Source organism: Bubalus kerabau, chromosome 6 (assembly GCF_029407905.1).
Source record: "Bubalus kerabau isolate K-KA32 ecotype Philippines breed swamp buffalo chromosome 6, PCC_UOA_SB_1v2, whole genome shotgun sequence".
NCBI lineage: Eukaryota > Metazoa > Chordata > Mammalia > Artiodactyla > Bovidae > Bubalus > Bubalus kerabau.
This window is the reverse complement of record NC_073629.1, coordinates 93,833,201-93,849,910: the sequence shown is the minus strand read 5'-3', so window position 1 is coordinate 93,849,910 and position 16,710 is coordinate 93,833,201. Positions and strand designations below refer to the sequence as shown.

The window sequence follows — 16,710 nt, the reverse complement described above, 5'->3', positions numbered from 1 at the left end:
CTTCTTGTATTTGCTACCTTCTTTCACAGCCTGCTGTAAGGAGAAGGCCTATTTTGAGATCAGTTCAGTTCAGTCGCTCAGTCATGTCCTACTCTTTGCAACCCCGTGGACTGCAGCACGCCAGGCTTCCCTGTCCATCACCAACTTCCAGAACTTACTAAAACTCATTTCCATCGAGTTGGTGATGCCATCCAACTATCTCATCCTCTGTCGTCCCCTTCTCCTCCCACCTTCAATCTTTCCCAGCATCAGGGTCTTTTCCAATGAGTCAGTTCTTCACATTAGGTGGCCAAAGTATTTGGAGTTTCAGCTTCAGCATCATTCCTTCCAATGAATATTCAGGACTGATTTCCTTTACAATTGACTGGTTTTATCTCCTTTCAGTCCAAGGGACTCTCAAGAGTCTTCTCCAACACCACAATTCAAAAGCATCAATTCTTCGGCATTCAGCTTCCTTTATAGTCCAATTTTCACATCTGCACATGACTATTGGAAAAACCATAGCTTTGACTAGATGGATTTGTTGGCAATATGCTTTTTTTTTAATATGCTGTCTAGGTGGACTTCCCTGGTGGCTCAGACGGTTAAGCGTCTGTCTACAATGTGGGAGACCCAGGTTCGATCCCTGGGTTGGGAAGTTCCCTGGAGAAGGAAATGGCAATCCACTCCAGTACTATTGCCTGGAAAATCCCATGGACAGAGGAGTCTGGTAGGCTAAGTCCATGGGGTTGCAAAGAGTCAGACATGACTGAGCGATCTTCACTGTAATCATTGCTGTCTAGGTTGGTCATAGCTTTTCTTCCAAGAAGCAAGTGCCTTTTAATTTCATGGCTGTAGTCACCATCTGCAGTGATTTTGGAGCCTAAGAAAATAAAGTCTGTCACTGTTTCCATTGTTTCCCCATCTATTTGCCATGAAGTGATGGGACTGGATGCCATGATCCTCGTTTTTTGAATGTTGAGTTTCAAGCCAGCTTTTTCACTCTCCTCTTTCACTTTCATCAAGAGGCTCTTTAGTTCCTCTTTGCTTTCTGCCATAAGGGTGGTGTCATCTGCATATCTGAGGTTATTGATATTTCTCCTGGCAATCTTGATTCCTGCTTGTGTTTCATCTAGCCCAGTGTTTCTCATGATGTACTCTGCATATAAATTAAATAAGCAGGATGACAATATACAGCCTTGATGTACTCCTTCCAATTTGGAGCCAGTGTGTTGTTCCATGTCCAGTTCTAACTGTTGCTTCTTGACCTGCTTACAGATTTCTCAGGAGGCGGGTCAGGTGGTCTGGTATTCCCCTTTCTTGAAGAATTTTTCACAGTCTGTTGTGATCCACACAGTAAATGGCTTGGCTTAGTCAATAAAACAGAAGTAGATGTTTTTTTCTGAAACTCTTGCTTTATCAATGATCCAGCGGAGGTTGGCAATTTGATCTCTGGTTCCTCTGCCTTTTCTAAATTCAGCTTGAACATCTGGAAGTTCATGGTTCACGTATTGCTGAAGCCTGGCTTGGAGAATCTTGAGCATTATTTTGCTAGTGTGTGAGATGTGTGCAATTGTGTGGTAGTTTGGGCATTCTTTGGTATTGCCTTTCTTTGGGATTGAAATGAAAACTGTCCTTTTCCAGTTCTGTGGCCACTCATGAGTTTTCCAAATTTGCTGGTATAGTGAGTGCAGCACTTTCACAGCATCATCTTTTAGGATTGAAATAGCTCAGTTGGAATTCCATCACCTCCACTAGTTTTGTTCGTAGTAATGCTTCCTAAGGCCCACTTGACTTCACATTCCGGGATGTCTGGCTCTAGGTGAGTGACCACACCATCGTGATTATCTTGGTCGTGAAGATCTTTTTTGTATAGTTCTTCTGTGTATTCTTGCCACCTCTTCTTAATATCATCTGCTTTTGTTAGGTCCATACCATTTCTGTCCTTTATTGTGCCCATCTTTGCATGAAATGTTCCCTTGGTATCTCTGATTTTCTTGAAGAGATCTCTAGTGTTTCCCATTCTATTATTTTCCTCTATTTCTTTGCACCGATCACTGAGGAAGGCTTTCTTAACTTTCCTTAAGCAGATCACAAAAGTCTTAACCAAACCATGGATTTTCTGGTATCTCCTATTCCATCGTTTCTCATTTTTCAAAAGGATTTCAGGACTGATTATTTGAGAGAGAACAAAGTTGGAGCTAGTTAGGCCTAGAGTAAAATCTTTATTGTATTAGCTTAGAAATAACATTGTGGACTCCTCAGAAGTCACCAGAAAATACCTTGTGTGTCTGCAAAGGCAAACCTGGAATTCTTTGCAATAAGAACTTTTGGGGAGAGACCCATAGAGTCTAAGCAGTGATTGGCAGCCTTTAAATTCTTGCTAGAGGTTCAATCTTCAGATGGGACGCATGTGTAATTTTTAACTACGGGTATTACTAGGACAGTCCAGTGACCAGCAAGCATCCTCTCCCTGCCTGTCTTTCCACATTGTAAGAACTCCTAGTCTGAAATCCTAGGATTGAAGTGAACAGGATATCAGTAACCATTTTACCTCCTCTTAGTCCCACTTCAGATGGTGCTGCCGCAGCAATTTTGGCTAGTGAAGCATTTGTACAGAAGCATAACCTGAAACCCAAAGCTGTGGAAATTTTGGCTCAAGAGATGGTGACTGATATGCCAAGCTCATTTGAAGGAAAAAGCGTTATTAAAATGGTGTGTCTCAGGTTCTGTTTTATTAATCAGTTGAGGGATTTCTTTTTAAAAGTTTAAAGTGACATCATATCATCAGCTCTGAAAGTTTATTTACTTGAAAACAATTGGTCTAGAAAATTTAGTATTGTAACCCATCATTTAAGAATCTAAGGGAAAATCACTTATGAGAACATATGGACTTCTAACTAACTAGTGTTCTATTTTAAAAAATTTTGGAATGATTAAATATGCCCAGAACTCCAGTCTTATAGAATTAAAAAAAAAAAAAAACACAAAAAGCAAGGATGTTTTGAGGAACTTTTTGACCCTTAGCACTTTAAAAATTCTGACTGCAGATTGAGTACAAAATGGAGGAAGTAAAAAAAAAAGAGAATTCTGAGCCAGAACTCTAGGTTGAATATTTGAAGATACATACATATATACATATAAAAATATGCATTATGTACACACATATATGTAAGTAAGCATATGGTTTACATTAGAGTTTATAAAATGACTTTATAATAATTCTTTGAATTTTAAAATGTTTCTATAAGTTCCCCAAGATAGGGTATGGTAGAGGTAGAACTTAGGTTTTTCCAATTGCAGTACATTTTCCATTATATCACAATTTTATTGCTTGGAAAAGAGTTGAGTTTGCATGTTAAAGGGTGTTAAAAGCATGAATATTGGAAAAATGATTTGAATCCTACATGATCTTCTGCTGATAAAAGAAGATTATTTACTTTCATGTAGAAATTCACCCATATTTTTCAGTGAATCATAATAGTCTCTTGATAAATCTCTTCAATCTACCACAACTGTATATTGTGGTTTAACAGAGTTTTGTAACAGCACTGGATATGGCATGAGGAATTATAAATCCTTTTTATATATCTGATTTAAAATTCTATTCTTTATAGTACAGAATTTAATGTGTATGTCCATTGTCTCTCCTGGATATTTTATTTGGACTTTCTGTATAATATAGAATTAACTGAGATTTCAACATTTATGGACAATCCTTAACTGTAAAGGTTATACATATATTAATCTTTTATAATCCTTACATGAAAGTCCCAGTTTTGATACCTTTAATTTATTTATATATGATTTTGGTTTTAGGTTGGTTTTGATATGAGTAAAGAAGCTGCCAGAAGGTGCTATGAGAAATCTGGCTTGAGACCAAGTGATATTGACGTAATAGAACTTCACGATTGCTTTTCTACCAATGAACTTATTACTTACGAAGCACTGGGACTGTGTCCAGAAGGTAATGTCTCTGATGAGGTGCAGATTAACTTACTACGTTTCACTGAGAAAATTTCACTTTCATCATTGAAACAAAATAATTCACTAATTGCTTTCCCTTCTATGTTGGCTCTGCCACACTGTGCTAAGTGAATGTAAGCTGTCTTAATGCTGGACTTTAAGAATTGTAGTTTTGGACAGTACCAAACGAGATGACAGAATATATAAATGATTTAATTTATGTAAATCAAGGGTACTTGTAATACACTGTTAAGTAAAAAAAAAAAAGATAGAAAAATCACTTATGTAATTATAGGTATTTCAGATGTGTTTGAACAAAGACCTGCAGAAGGGAAAATGAGAAGACTAGTTGGTGGAATCTGGAGATTTTTTTTCTGTTTGTTTCTAAAGTGGTTGTACCATTTTCCACTACTAACAGTATGTGAGATTTTACTTGCTTCATGTTCTTATCAACAGTTGATGTGATCAGTTTTTAAAATTTGAACCATTCAAGAGACTATATACTGATGTTTTAATTTTCATTTTAATTTGCTTATCCCTGATTACTAATGATGTTGAGCATCTTTTCTTGTGTTTGTTGATATTTCATGTATCTTTTGTGAAGTGTTTGTTCAGATCTTTTGCCTTTTGATTATTGGGTTAGTTTTCTTCTTTATTATGTTGTAAAATTTATATATATTCTGGATACAAGTAATGTGTCCGATATATGTGGGCTGTGAACTTTTTCTCCCAGTCTGTGGCTTGTCTATTGTTTTATTTTTTATTTTTGGCTGTTCTAGGTCTTTATTACTGCATTCGCTGTCTTTTTGTTTTATTAATGATGTCTCTTGCAGGACAAATTTAAAAAGTTTTGATTATCAGTTACATATATTTTAATCAATTTTTAAAGATTTATTTATTTTTTAATGGAAAGATAGTTGCTTTATAGAATTTTATTGTTTTCTGTCAAACATCAACATGAATCAGCCATATGTGTACATATATCCCCTCCCTCTTGAACCTCCCTCCCATCTCCCTCCTCATCCCACCCCTCTAGGTTGATACAGAGCCCCTATTTGAGTTCCCTGAGACATATAGCAAATTCTCATGGGCTATCTATTTTACATATGGTAAGGTAAGTTTCCATGTTACTCTCTCCATGCATCTCACCCTCTCCTCCCCTCTCCCTGTGTTCATAAATCTGTTGTCTATGTCTGTTTCTCCATTGCTGCCTTGCAAATAAATTCAATGGTACCATCTTTCTAGATTCCACATATATGCGTTATTATATGATATTTATCTTTCTATTTCTGAATTACTTCACTCTGTATAATAGGCTCTAGGTTCATCCACCAATAAGAGCTGACTCAAATGCATTCCTTTTTATGGCTGAGTAATATTCCATTGTGTATCTGTTGATGGACATCTAGGCTGCCTCTGTGTTCTAGTTATAATAAATAGTGCTGCAGTGAACATTGGGTACCTGTGTCTCTTTAAATTTTGATTTCCTCTGGGTATATGCTTAGGAGTGGGATTTCTGGATCATATGGTGGTTTTATTCCTAGTTTTTTAAGGAATCTCCATACCATCTTCCAAAGTGACTGTATCAGTTTATATTCCCACCAACAGTGCAAGAGGGTTCCCTTTTCTCCACACCCTCTCCAGCATTTATTGTTTGTAGAGTTTTTGATGATGGCCATTCTGTCTGGTGTGAGGTGATACCCCATTGTAGTTTTGATTTGCATTTCTCAAATAATGAGCCATGTTGAGCATCTTTTCATGTGTTTGTTACCATCTGTATGTCTTCTTTGGAGAAATGTCTGTTTAGGTCTTTCCCTACTTTTTGATTAGGTTGTTTGTTTTCCTGGTATTGAGTTGTATGAGCTGCTTATATATTTTGAAAATTAATCCTTTGTCAGTTGTTTCATTTGCTATTATTTTCTCCCATTCTGAGAGTTGTCTTTTTATCTTGTTTATAGTTTCCTTTGTTGTGCAAAAGCTTTTAAGTTTAATTAGGTCTCACTTGTTTACTTTTGTTTTTATTTCCATTACTCTAGGAGGTGGGTCATAGAGGATTTTGCTTTGATTTATGTCATCAAGTGTTCTGCTCATGTTTTCCTCTTAAGAGTTTTATAGTTTCTTGTCTTACATTCAGGTCTTTAATCCATTTTGAGTTTATCTTTGTGTATGGTGTTAGAAGTGCTCTAATTTCATTCTTTTACACGTAGCTGTCCAGTTTTTCCAGCACCATTTATTGAAGAGGCTGTCTTTGCCCCATTGTATATTCTTGCCTCCTTTTTAAAAAATAAGGTACTTACAGGTGCATGGGTTTATTTCTGGGCTTTCTGTTTTGTTCCATTGGTCTATATTTCCATTCTTGTGCCAGTACCATACTGTCTTGATGACTGTAGCTTTGTAGTATAATCTGAAGTCAGGAAGGTTGATTCCTCCAGCTCCATTCTTCTTTCTCAAGATTGCTTTGGCTATTTGGGATCTTTTGTGTTTTCATATGAATTGTGAAATATTTTGTTCTAGTTCTTTGAAAAATGCCATTGGTAATTTGATAGGGATTGCATTGAATCTGTAGATTGCGTTTGGTAGTATAGTCATTTTCACAAGATTGTAGTCATTTTCACAAGATTGATTCTTCCTACCCAGGAACGTGGAAATCTCTCCATCTGTTTATGTCATCTTTGATTTCTTTCATCAGTGTCTTATAATTTTCTGTGTATAGCTCTTTTGTCTCCTTAGGTAGGTTTATTCCTAGATATTTTATTCTTTTGTTGCAATGGTGAATGGGATTGATTCCTTAATTTCTCTTTCTTATTTTTCATTGTTAGTATATGGGAATGCAAGTAATTTCTGTGTATTGATTTTGTATCCTGTGACTTTGCTAAATTTACTTTAATCAATTTTTTAATGGTTCAGGCTTTTTATATTCTAAGAAACTCGTCTACCCCAAGATTGTAAAGATTATCTTCTGTTTTTATTCTAGGGTTTCTATAGTTTTCAATTTTACTTTGAAGTATATGATCTATTTTGAGTCAGTTCTTATGTTTGGTATAAGATAAAGGTTGATACTGTTCTTTTTATTCCTATACTCAACCATTTATTGGAATGACTTTTCTCTCCATTGAATTGCTTTGGCAGCTTTGTCAAAAATTGCCATATACATGAAGATCCATTTTTAGATTCTATCTTCTGTTCCATTGATCTCCATGTCTATCTTTCACCAATATAAAATTATTTTTGGCTACTATGTTTATTCTACTCTACTGTATTAGATGGGATAAGTTCTCCACCTTTGTTCTTTTTAGAAATCATTTTGTATGTTTTAGGTCCTTTGCATTACCATGTACATATCAGAATTAATTTGTCAATTTCTATAAAGTAAAAAGCTTGCTGGAATTTTCATTGTGATTTTATTGAGTCTTGCATCTGTGATTTTATTGAGTCTTCCCATCACTTCATGGCAAATAGATGGGAAACAATGGAAACAATGGATTTTCTTGGGTTTCAAAATCACTGTAGATGGTGACTGCAGCCATGAATTTAAAATATCCTTGCTCCTTGGAAGAAAAGCTATGACCAACCTAGGCAGCATATTAAAAAGCAGAGATATTACTTTGCTGACAAAGGTCTGTCTAGTCAAAGCTATGGTTTTTCCAGTAGTCATATATGGATGTGAGAGCTGGACAATAAAAAAGGCTGAGTGCCAAAGAAATGATGCTTTTGAACTGTGGTGTTGGAGAAGACTCTTGAGAGTCCCTTGGACTGCAAGGAGATCCAACCAGTCAATCCTAAAGGAGATCAGTCCTGAATATTCATTAAAAGGACTGATGCTGAAGGTCTAATACCTTGATCACCTCATGCGAAGAACTGACTCATTGGAAAAGACCTTGATGCTGGGGAAGATTGAAGGCAGGAGAATAAGGGGACAACAGAGGATGAGATGGCTAGATGGCATATCTGACTTGATGGGCATGAATTTGAGCAAGCTCTGGGAGTTGGTGATAGACAGGGAAGCCTGGCATTCTGCAGTCCACAGGGTCATAAAAAGTCAGACACGACTGAGTGACTGTACTGAACTGAGCTAGATTCATTTAGAGAGAGTTGTCATCTTAACAGTGTTAACTCTTCTAAGCCATTATATGTATATATCTCCTTTAGCTTGTAACAGGATGCTTCTTGTTTTCAGTATAGGTCTTTTGTTAGGTTTATTCCTTGGAATTAAAATTCCAATGATTTTTGGTGTAATTTTAACTGTTATTTCCCAATATTTGCTAGTATGAAACAATGCAATTGATTTAAAAAAAGGTTGAAAACTGTGACTTTGCTAAATCCATTTATTCTAATAGTTATTTTCCAGATTATGACTGATTTTTCTATGTAAAAAATCATGCCATTTGCCAATGACAGTTTTACATCTTCCTTTCTGATAATTTTATTTTTTCTTACCTTATTGCAATGACTGTGAGCTTTAGTATCATATTGAATAGAAGTAGTGAAAGTGGTCATCATTACCTTGGTCCTGATCTCAGGGGATACAATTTAATCTTTCACCATTATGTATGTTAGACACAGTTTTGTTTTGTTTTGTTTTTGTTTTTGGCTGTTGTTGATGCCATTTATCATGTTGAGAAAGTTACCTACTGTTCTTAGTTTGCTGAGTTTTTTTTTTTAAATCATGAAGGGGTGTTGGATTTAAAAAATTCTTCTACATCTATTAAAATGATCATATGGGTTTTTTTCCTTTATTTTGTTGACATGAATTACATTGATTGATTTCAAATGTTAAATTAACCTTGTGTTTCTGGGATTAATTTTACTTGGTCATATTATTTAACCTTTTAATATATTGTTAGATTCAGTTTACTAGCATTTTGTGAATAATATTTGCTTATATATTCATAAAGTATATTTATCTATAGTTTTCTTTTCCTAGTTGTTTTATGCTGATCTCTGAAAATAAATTGAGTAGTGGTCGCTCATTCTGTATTTTCTAAAATTGTTTGTATAAATTAATGTTAGTTCTTCTTTGACTATTTCATAGAATTTACTGGTATAATCAAGTAGTTTAAAGTTTTCTTTGGCAGTATGTTTTCAACAAATTAATATTTATTAATAGAGACAGGCATATTTATATTTTTTGTTTCTTCCTGTGTCTATTAATTTTGGCAAGATACCTTTTTTCAAAAAAGTTGTTTATTTCATTTAAGTAGTCAGATTTGTCAGCTGAAGTTGTTCAGAGTGTTCTGTTTTTATTCTTTTAATTTCTATAGAATCCATGGTTACTTTTTTTAATTCCTGATGTTGATGTTTTTTGTTCTTTCTCCTTTTTTTCCTTCATCTGCCTACGTAGAGGTTTATCACTTTTGTTGAGCTTTAGCAAGATTTGGCTTTTGACTTTGTTGTTGTCTTTTTTCCCCCTCTATTTCACTGACCTCTGCTTTTCATTATTTCCCTCCTTTAATTTACTTTGACTTTTTTTTTTTAAGTTTCTTATGACAGATGATTTATTTTAGATCTTTCTCCATTTCTAATGTAGTATGTAAAGCTATATGTTTTTCTCTGAGCAGTATGTTAGCTGCATTCCACAGATATTTTACAAAATTTATTTATTTATTTTAATTGGAGGCTAATTGGAGTACAATATTGTAGTGGTTTTTGCCATACATTGATATGAATTAACCATGGGTATACATGTGTCCCCCATCCTGAACCCCTCCCACCTCCCTCCGCATCCCATCCCTCAGGGTCTCCCAATGCCCCAGCCCTGAGCTCCCTGTCTCATGCATTGAACCTGGACTGGCAATCCATTTCACATATAGTAATATACATGTTTCAGTGCGTTTCTCTCAAATCATCACACCCTCGCCTTCTCCCACAGAATCCAAAAGTCTGTTCTTTACATCTGTGTCTCTTTTGCTGTCTCGCATATAGGGTCATCATTACCATCTTTCTAACTTGCACATATATGCGTTAATATACTGTATTGGTGTTTTTCTTTCTGACTTACTTCACTTTGTATAATAGGCTCCAGTTTCATCCACCTCATTAGAACTGATTCAAATGCTTTCTTTTTAATAGCTGAGTAATAGTCCATCCAGCTAAAAAGCCTCTTGATAAAAGTGAAAGAGGAGAGTGAAAAAGTTGGCTTAAAGCTCAACATTCAGAAAACTAAGATCATGGCATCTGGTCCCATCACTTCATGGGAAACAGATGGGGAAACAGTGGAAACAGTGTCAGACTTTATTTTTTGGGGCTCCAAAATCACTGCATCATTGCAGCCATGAAATTAAAAGACACTTACTCCTTGGAAGGAAAGTTATGACCAACCTAGATAGCATATTCAAAAGCAGAGACATTACTTTGCCAACAAAGGTTCGTCTAGTCAAGGCTATGGTTTTTCCTGTGGTCATGTATGGATGTGAGAGTTGGACTGTGAAGAAGGCTGAGCGCCGAAGAATTGATGCTTTTGAACTGTGGTGTTGGAGAAGACTGAGAGTCCCTTGGGACTGCAAGGAGATCCAACCAGTCCATTCTGAAGATCAGCCCTGGGATTTCTTTGGAAGGACTGATGCTAAAGCTGAAACTCCAATACTTTGGCCACCTCATGCGAAGAGTTGACTCATTGGAAAAGACTCTGATGCTGGGAGGGATTGGGGGCAGGAGGAGAAGGGGACGACAGAGGATGAGATGGCTGGATGGCATCACTGACTCGATGGACTTGAGTCTGGGTGAACTCCGGGAGTTGGTGATGGACAGGGAGGCCTGGCGTGCTGTGATTCATGGGGTTGCAAAGAGTCGGACATGACTGAGCGACTGAACTGAACTGAACTGAACTGATGCTTAACAGTGTTTTCAGACATTTTATTTCATGAAAGTGCTCTTTTTTTCTCTCTCTCTCTCCCCTCTCCCCACTGTTGTTTACTAAGAATATTTCTATACCATGTAATGTACAGTTGAAAATGGAAATGAATACATTTTGGCAAAATTATGAATTTTTAAACCTAGTATTATTTTATTGTATCTATTTCAATGTTTTTCTTATGATTCTCTGAATCTCTGTTATATTAAGAGCAATTTTGGAAGCAGAGAGCTCTTAGGAACTAATAGGAGCTTTGTTTCATGCAGGAAATGTTCTGAAAATATAAGCCTTTATTACCCAATATTTATTACCTCACTTTTAGAAGTGTGCATGTCAATTTGATGTTAGTTTGAGCCATCAAGAAATGTTTGGTCCAAGAAATTCTTGGCTATCCATAAGTTAAAAAAAAAATATATCATTTATCCCAATGTTATTTTTTACATTTATGAATATTATTTTTCCTTCTGTAGGTCAAGGTGGAAAACTGGTTGAAAGAGGAGATAATACTTATGGAGGAAAGTGGGTCATAAATCCTAGTGGCGGATTAATTTCAAAGGGGCACCCACTTGGAGCTACAGGTAATGATACACATAGATTTCATAATTTTTAAATCATTTTTGGCATAAGTGTGAATGATTTGGTCATTGATTTAAGTGAATAATTTTATTCTCTGATTTTGGTATGCAGTGTTTTAAATGACTATGATATTTTCAATTTTTGTTAAGTATAGTATAGTTCAAAAATCTTGATTAATTGTTGAGAATTTGAATTAGTTGAAACTCTAAGTTCAACAAAAAGCATATTTAAAAGTCTGATTATTCTAAAATAGGTGTACAACTTAATTAACAAGATGTTTCCAAATAGGGATACTGCTAGATCTTCTAGATAGGATCATCTGAAATAAGCACATTATTTACGTATAGTTGCATATGTGGTTGGTGTTGTACAGAAATTTTTTTCTCTTGAGAGAACTGGTTTAATAGTTATAAGAATTTTACTGTGGCTCTACTACTAACTGGCCATGTGACTCTTCTGATTAATTTTCAATTGTTAATGATTAGTCAGTCACTCTGACTCTTAGTTTCCTTAATTGTGAAATGAAGAAACTGTACAAAGTGGTTTCCAAAATAGCTTAGCACTAAAATTCTGAGATTTATTTTATGAAGACAGGTAAGTTTTGTATTTTTTTGATATTGTCTTATGTATTAAGTAAAATTGTATAAATTATCAGAAATTCCAAAATAGAGAAGAATTAGAATTTATAGTGTATGTATTTCAGCAATTAATTTTGATTTATTTCTATTTATCACTCAAATTAGGTAATCTTATAAACTAGTAACAAAAATGAGTGTACACTGATAGAGTGTAAGAGAGAAATAGGTAGACAGGCACATAGAATTGTAGTATAATATGCCACTTACTCTTTGTTTTCTATTCTGTCTGTTCTTTGCTTCTTTTCTCTCTTTCATACTATCTTGTTATTAACTGAATATTTTTTAGTATTTTATTTTCTCTCTTCTATTGAATTGTTTCCTTTTCTCATTTTTTTAGTGTTTGCTCTAGGATTTACAACATGCATCTTTAATTTACCATGGTCTACCTTCAAATAATATCATAAAATTTCACTTATAGAAATTTTTCTAACAGCATATTTCCATATACCCTGATACACTGCGCTATTATTATCATACATTTACTTCTGAGTGTATTATAAACCCCACACTATACTATTACTATTATTATTGCTTTAAATAGTTTAATATGTTTAAAATATCTTTAAAAGTAATCTAAAAACGAGGTGAACGAGAGTGATATTACTAAGAGTGGCAGAATAACAATATCTGAAAATACTCTCTGTTACAAAATTACCAAGAACACTTGCAAAAATTGTCAAGATCAACTTTTCCAGCTGATTTATTAACCAAAGGCTTACAACAATCTGGAGCAACATTTATTAAAAAGAAGTCAACAGCCCTATCTCTGTAAGAACAGCAAGCTTTGTGGCACTTTTTATTTGCTCTGATATCAGTCCTTTTCTCCAGCTCCATGGTACCCTTGCAAACAAGAGCCTGTAGTCATGGTGAAAACTAGCAGATTACCCAGCACTGGAGAAGTCAAAATTGAGTTGAAGTTCTTTCAAAGCCCCATACTTAGAGGCTTGTCATTATTTGACCTGTCTGGAAGTTCTCTGGTAAACCATTCTCAAAAAGCTTGCCTTTGTTTAACCCAAAGAGAACATGCCCAATGCAAACAGTGTTTTCCTCAGAGTGATTTGTCAAAAACAATCAGCAAAAACTGTTTAACAACGTAGTTGCTGAAGATGTCAAAAACAGATGGAGCAAACAACAAATTAAACACCCCCACCCCCCAAAAAAACTTAAAAGGAAAAGCTGGTAAATGAGTTGTCCATTTTGTTGTTGTTCAGTTGCGTCCAGCTTTTTGTGACCCCATGGACTGCAGCATGCCAGGCTTCCCTGTACTTCACTCTCTCTTGGAGTTTGCTCAGACTCATTTCCATTGACTCATTGATGCCATCCAACCATCTCATCTTCTGTTGCCCCCTTCTCTTCATGCCCTCAATCTTTCCCAGCATCAGGATCTTTTCCAGTGAGTCAGCACTTGGCATCAGGTGGCCAAAGTATTGGAACCTCAGATTCAGCATCAGTCCTTTTAATGAATATTCATGATTGACTTCCTTTATGATTAATTGGTTTGATCTCCTTGCAGTCCAAGGGACTCTCAAGACTCTTCTCCAGTACCATAGTTTGAAACCATAAATTCTTTGGCACTCAGCCTTCTTTATCATCCCATTCTCACATCTATACATGATTACTAGAAAAACCATAGCTTTGACTCTACAGACCTTTGTTGGCAAAGTGATGTCTCTACATTTTTTTAACTTATTTTTTTATTGAAGGATAATTGCTTTACAGAATTTTGTTGTTTTCTGTCAAACTTCAAGACAAATCAGCCATAGGTATACATATATCCCCTCCCTATTGAACCTCCCTCCCATATCCCTCCCCATCTCACCCCTCTAGGTTGATATAGAGCCCCTGTTTGAGTTTCCTGAGCTATACAGCAAATTCCCATTGGCTATCTTTTTTACATATGGTAATGTAAGTTTCCATGTTACTCTTTCCATATATCTCACCCTCTCCTCCCCTCTCTCATGTCCATAAGTCTATTCTCTATGTCTTTTTCTCCATTGCTGCCCTGTAAATAAATTCTTCAGTACCATTTTTCTAGGTTCTGTATATCTGTGTTAGAATCTAGTATTTATCTTTCTCTTTCTGACTCACTTCACTCTGTATAATAGGTTCTGGGTTCATCCACCTCATCAGAATTGACTCAAATGCATTCCTTTTTATGGCTGAGTAATATTGCATTGTGTATATCTACCACAACTTCTTTATCCATTCATCTGTTGATTGAAATCTAGGTTGCTTCCATGTTCTAGCTATTGTCAATAGTGCTGCAATAAACAATGGGATAGATGTGTCTTTTTCAACCCTGGTTTCCTCAGGGTATATGCCTAGGAGTGGGATTACTGGGTCATATGGTGGGTTTTATTCCTAGTTTTTTAAGGAATCTTCATACCGTCTTCCATAGTGACTATATCAATTTACATTCCTACCAACAGTGCAAGAGGGTTCCCTTTTCTCCACACCTTCTCCAGCATTTATTGTTTGTAGGCTTTTTCATGATGGCCATTCTGACTCATGTGAGGTAACATCTCATTGTGGTTTTGATTTGCACTTCTTGAATAATGAGCGATGTTGAGCATCTTTTATGTGTTTGTTAGCCATCTGTATGTCTTCTTTGGAGAAATGTCTGTTTAGGTCTTTTCCCCACCTTTTGATTAGGTTGTTTGTTTTCCTGGTATTGAGTTGTATGAGCTGCTTGTATATTTTGAAAATTACTCCTTTGTCCGTTGTTTCATTTGCTGTTATTTTCTCCCATTCCAAAGGTTGTCTTTTCATCTTGCTTATAGTTTCCTTTGCTGTGCAAAAGCTTTTGAGTTTAAGCAGGTCCCATTTGTTTACTTTTGTTTTTATTTCCATTACTGTAGGAGGTGGGTCATAGAGGATCTTGCTTTGATTTATGTCGAGTGTTCTGCCTACGTTTTCCTCTAAGGGTTTTATAGTTTCTGTTCTTACATTTAGGTCTTTAATCCATTTTGAGTTTATCTTTGTGTATGGTGTTAGGAAGTGTTCTAATTTCATTCTTTCACATGTAGCTGTCCAGTTTTCCCAGCACCATTTATTGAAGAGGCTGTCTTTGCCCCATTGTATATTCTTGCCTCCTTTGTGAAACATAAGGTACCCATAAATTCATGGGTTTACTTCTGGGCTTTCTATTTTGTTCTTTTGGTCTATATTTCTGTTTTTGTGCCAGTACCATACTGTCTTAATGACTGTAGCTTTGTAGTATAATCTGAAGTCAGGAAGGTTGATTCCTTGAGCTCTGTTCTTCTTTCTCAAGATTGCTTTGGCTATTTGGGATCTTTTGTGTTTCCATATGAATTGTGAAATTTTTTGTTCTAGTTGTGTGAAAAATGCATTGGTAATTTGATAGGGATCACATTGAATCTGTAGATTGTGTTTGGTAGTATAGTCATTTTCACAATATTGATTCTTCCTACCCAGGAACGTGGAAATCTCTCCACCTGTTTATGTCATCTTTGATTTCTTTCATCAGTGTCTTATAATTTTCTGTGTACAGTTCTTTTGTCTCCTTAGGTAAGTTTATTCCTAGATATGTAATTTTTTTGTTTAAATGGTGAATGGGATTGATACATTAATTTCTTTCTGATTTTTCATTGTTAGTATATAGAAATGCAAGTGATTTCTGTGTATTGATTGTGTATCCTGCAACTTTTATAAATTCATTGATTAGCTCTAGTAATTTTCTGATACTATCTTTAGGGTTTTCTATGTACAGTATCATGTCATCTGCAAACGGAGAGCTTTACTTCTTTTCCGATCTGGATTCCTTTTATTTGTTTTTATTCTCTGATTGCTGTAGCTAGGACTTCCAGAACTATGTTGAATAAAAGTGAACACCCTTGTTTTGTTCCTGATCTTAGGGGGAATGCTTTCAGTCTTACCATTGAGAATAATGTTTGCTGTAGGCTTATCATATATATCTTCCCTGGTGGCTCAAATGGTAAAGCATCTGCCTACAATGCAGGAGACCTGGGTTCGATCCCTGGGTTGGGGAGATCCTCTGGAGATGGAAATGGCAACCCACGCCAGTACTCTTGTCTGGAAAATCCCATGGATGGAGGAGCATGGTAGGCTACAGTCCATGGGGCCGCAAAGAGTAGGACATGACTGAGCGACTTGCTTTCACTTTTCACTTTATCATATATAGCCTTTAATATGTTGAGGTAGGTTCCTTCTATGCCCATTTTTTGAAGAGTTTTAATCATAAATGGGTGCTGAATTTTGTCAAAGGCTTTTTCTGTATCTATTGAGATGATCATATGGTTTGTATCTTTCAATTTGTTAATATGGTGTATCACACTGATTGATTTGGGTATATTGAAGAATCCTTGCATTCCTGGAATAAACCGAACTTGATCATGGTGTATGAGCTTTTTGATGGGTTGCTGAATTCTATTTGCTAAAATTTTGTTGAGGATTTTTGTATCTATGTTCATCAGTGATATTGGCCTGAGTTTGCTTTTTTTGTATTGTCTTTGGTTTGGTATCAGGGTGATGGTGGCCTCGTAGAATCAGTTTGGAAGTGTTCCTTCCTCTGTAATTTTTTGAAGAGTTTTAGAAGGATAGCCATTAGCTCTTCTCTAAATGTTTAATAGATTTCTCCTCTGAAGCCATCTGGTCCTGGGCTTTTGTTTTTTGGGAGATTTTTGATCACATCTTCAATTTCCAGGCTTGTAATTGGGTTGT

At 35.6% G+C, this 16,710-nt stretch overlaps 1 protein-coding gene across 3 annotated transcripts in view; it reads left to right on the top strand.

The window, feature by feature from the left end:
* LOC129655438 (sterol carrier protein 2) overlaps window positions 1–16,710 on the top strand; it is a 115,877-nt gene that overhangs the window by 49,010 nt on the left and 50,157 nt on the right. For all 3 annotated transcript variants that reach the window (XM_055585853.1, XM_055585852.1, XM_055585854.1), the window contains 3 exons: window positions 2,544–2,694; window positions 3,799–3,946; window positions 11,266–11,373. In XM_055585853.1, coding sequence (XP_055441828.1) covers window positions 2,544–2,694; window positions 3,799–3,946; window positions 11,266–11,373 — 407 coding nt within the window. The remainder of the gene's footprint in view (window positions 1–2,543; window positions 2,695–3,798; window positions 3,947–11,265; window positions 11,374–16,710) is intronic.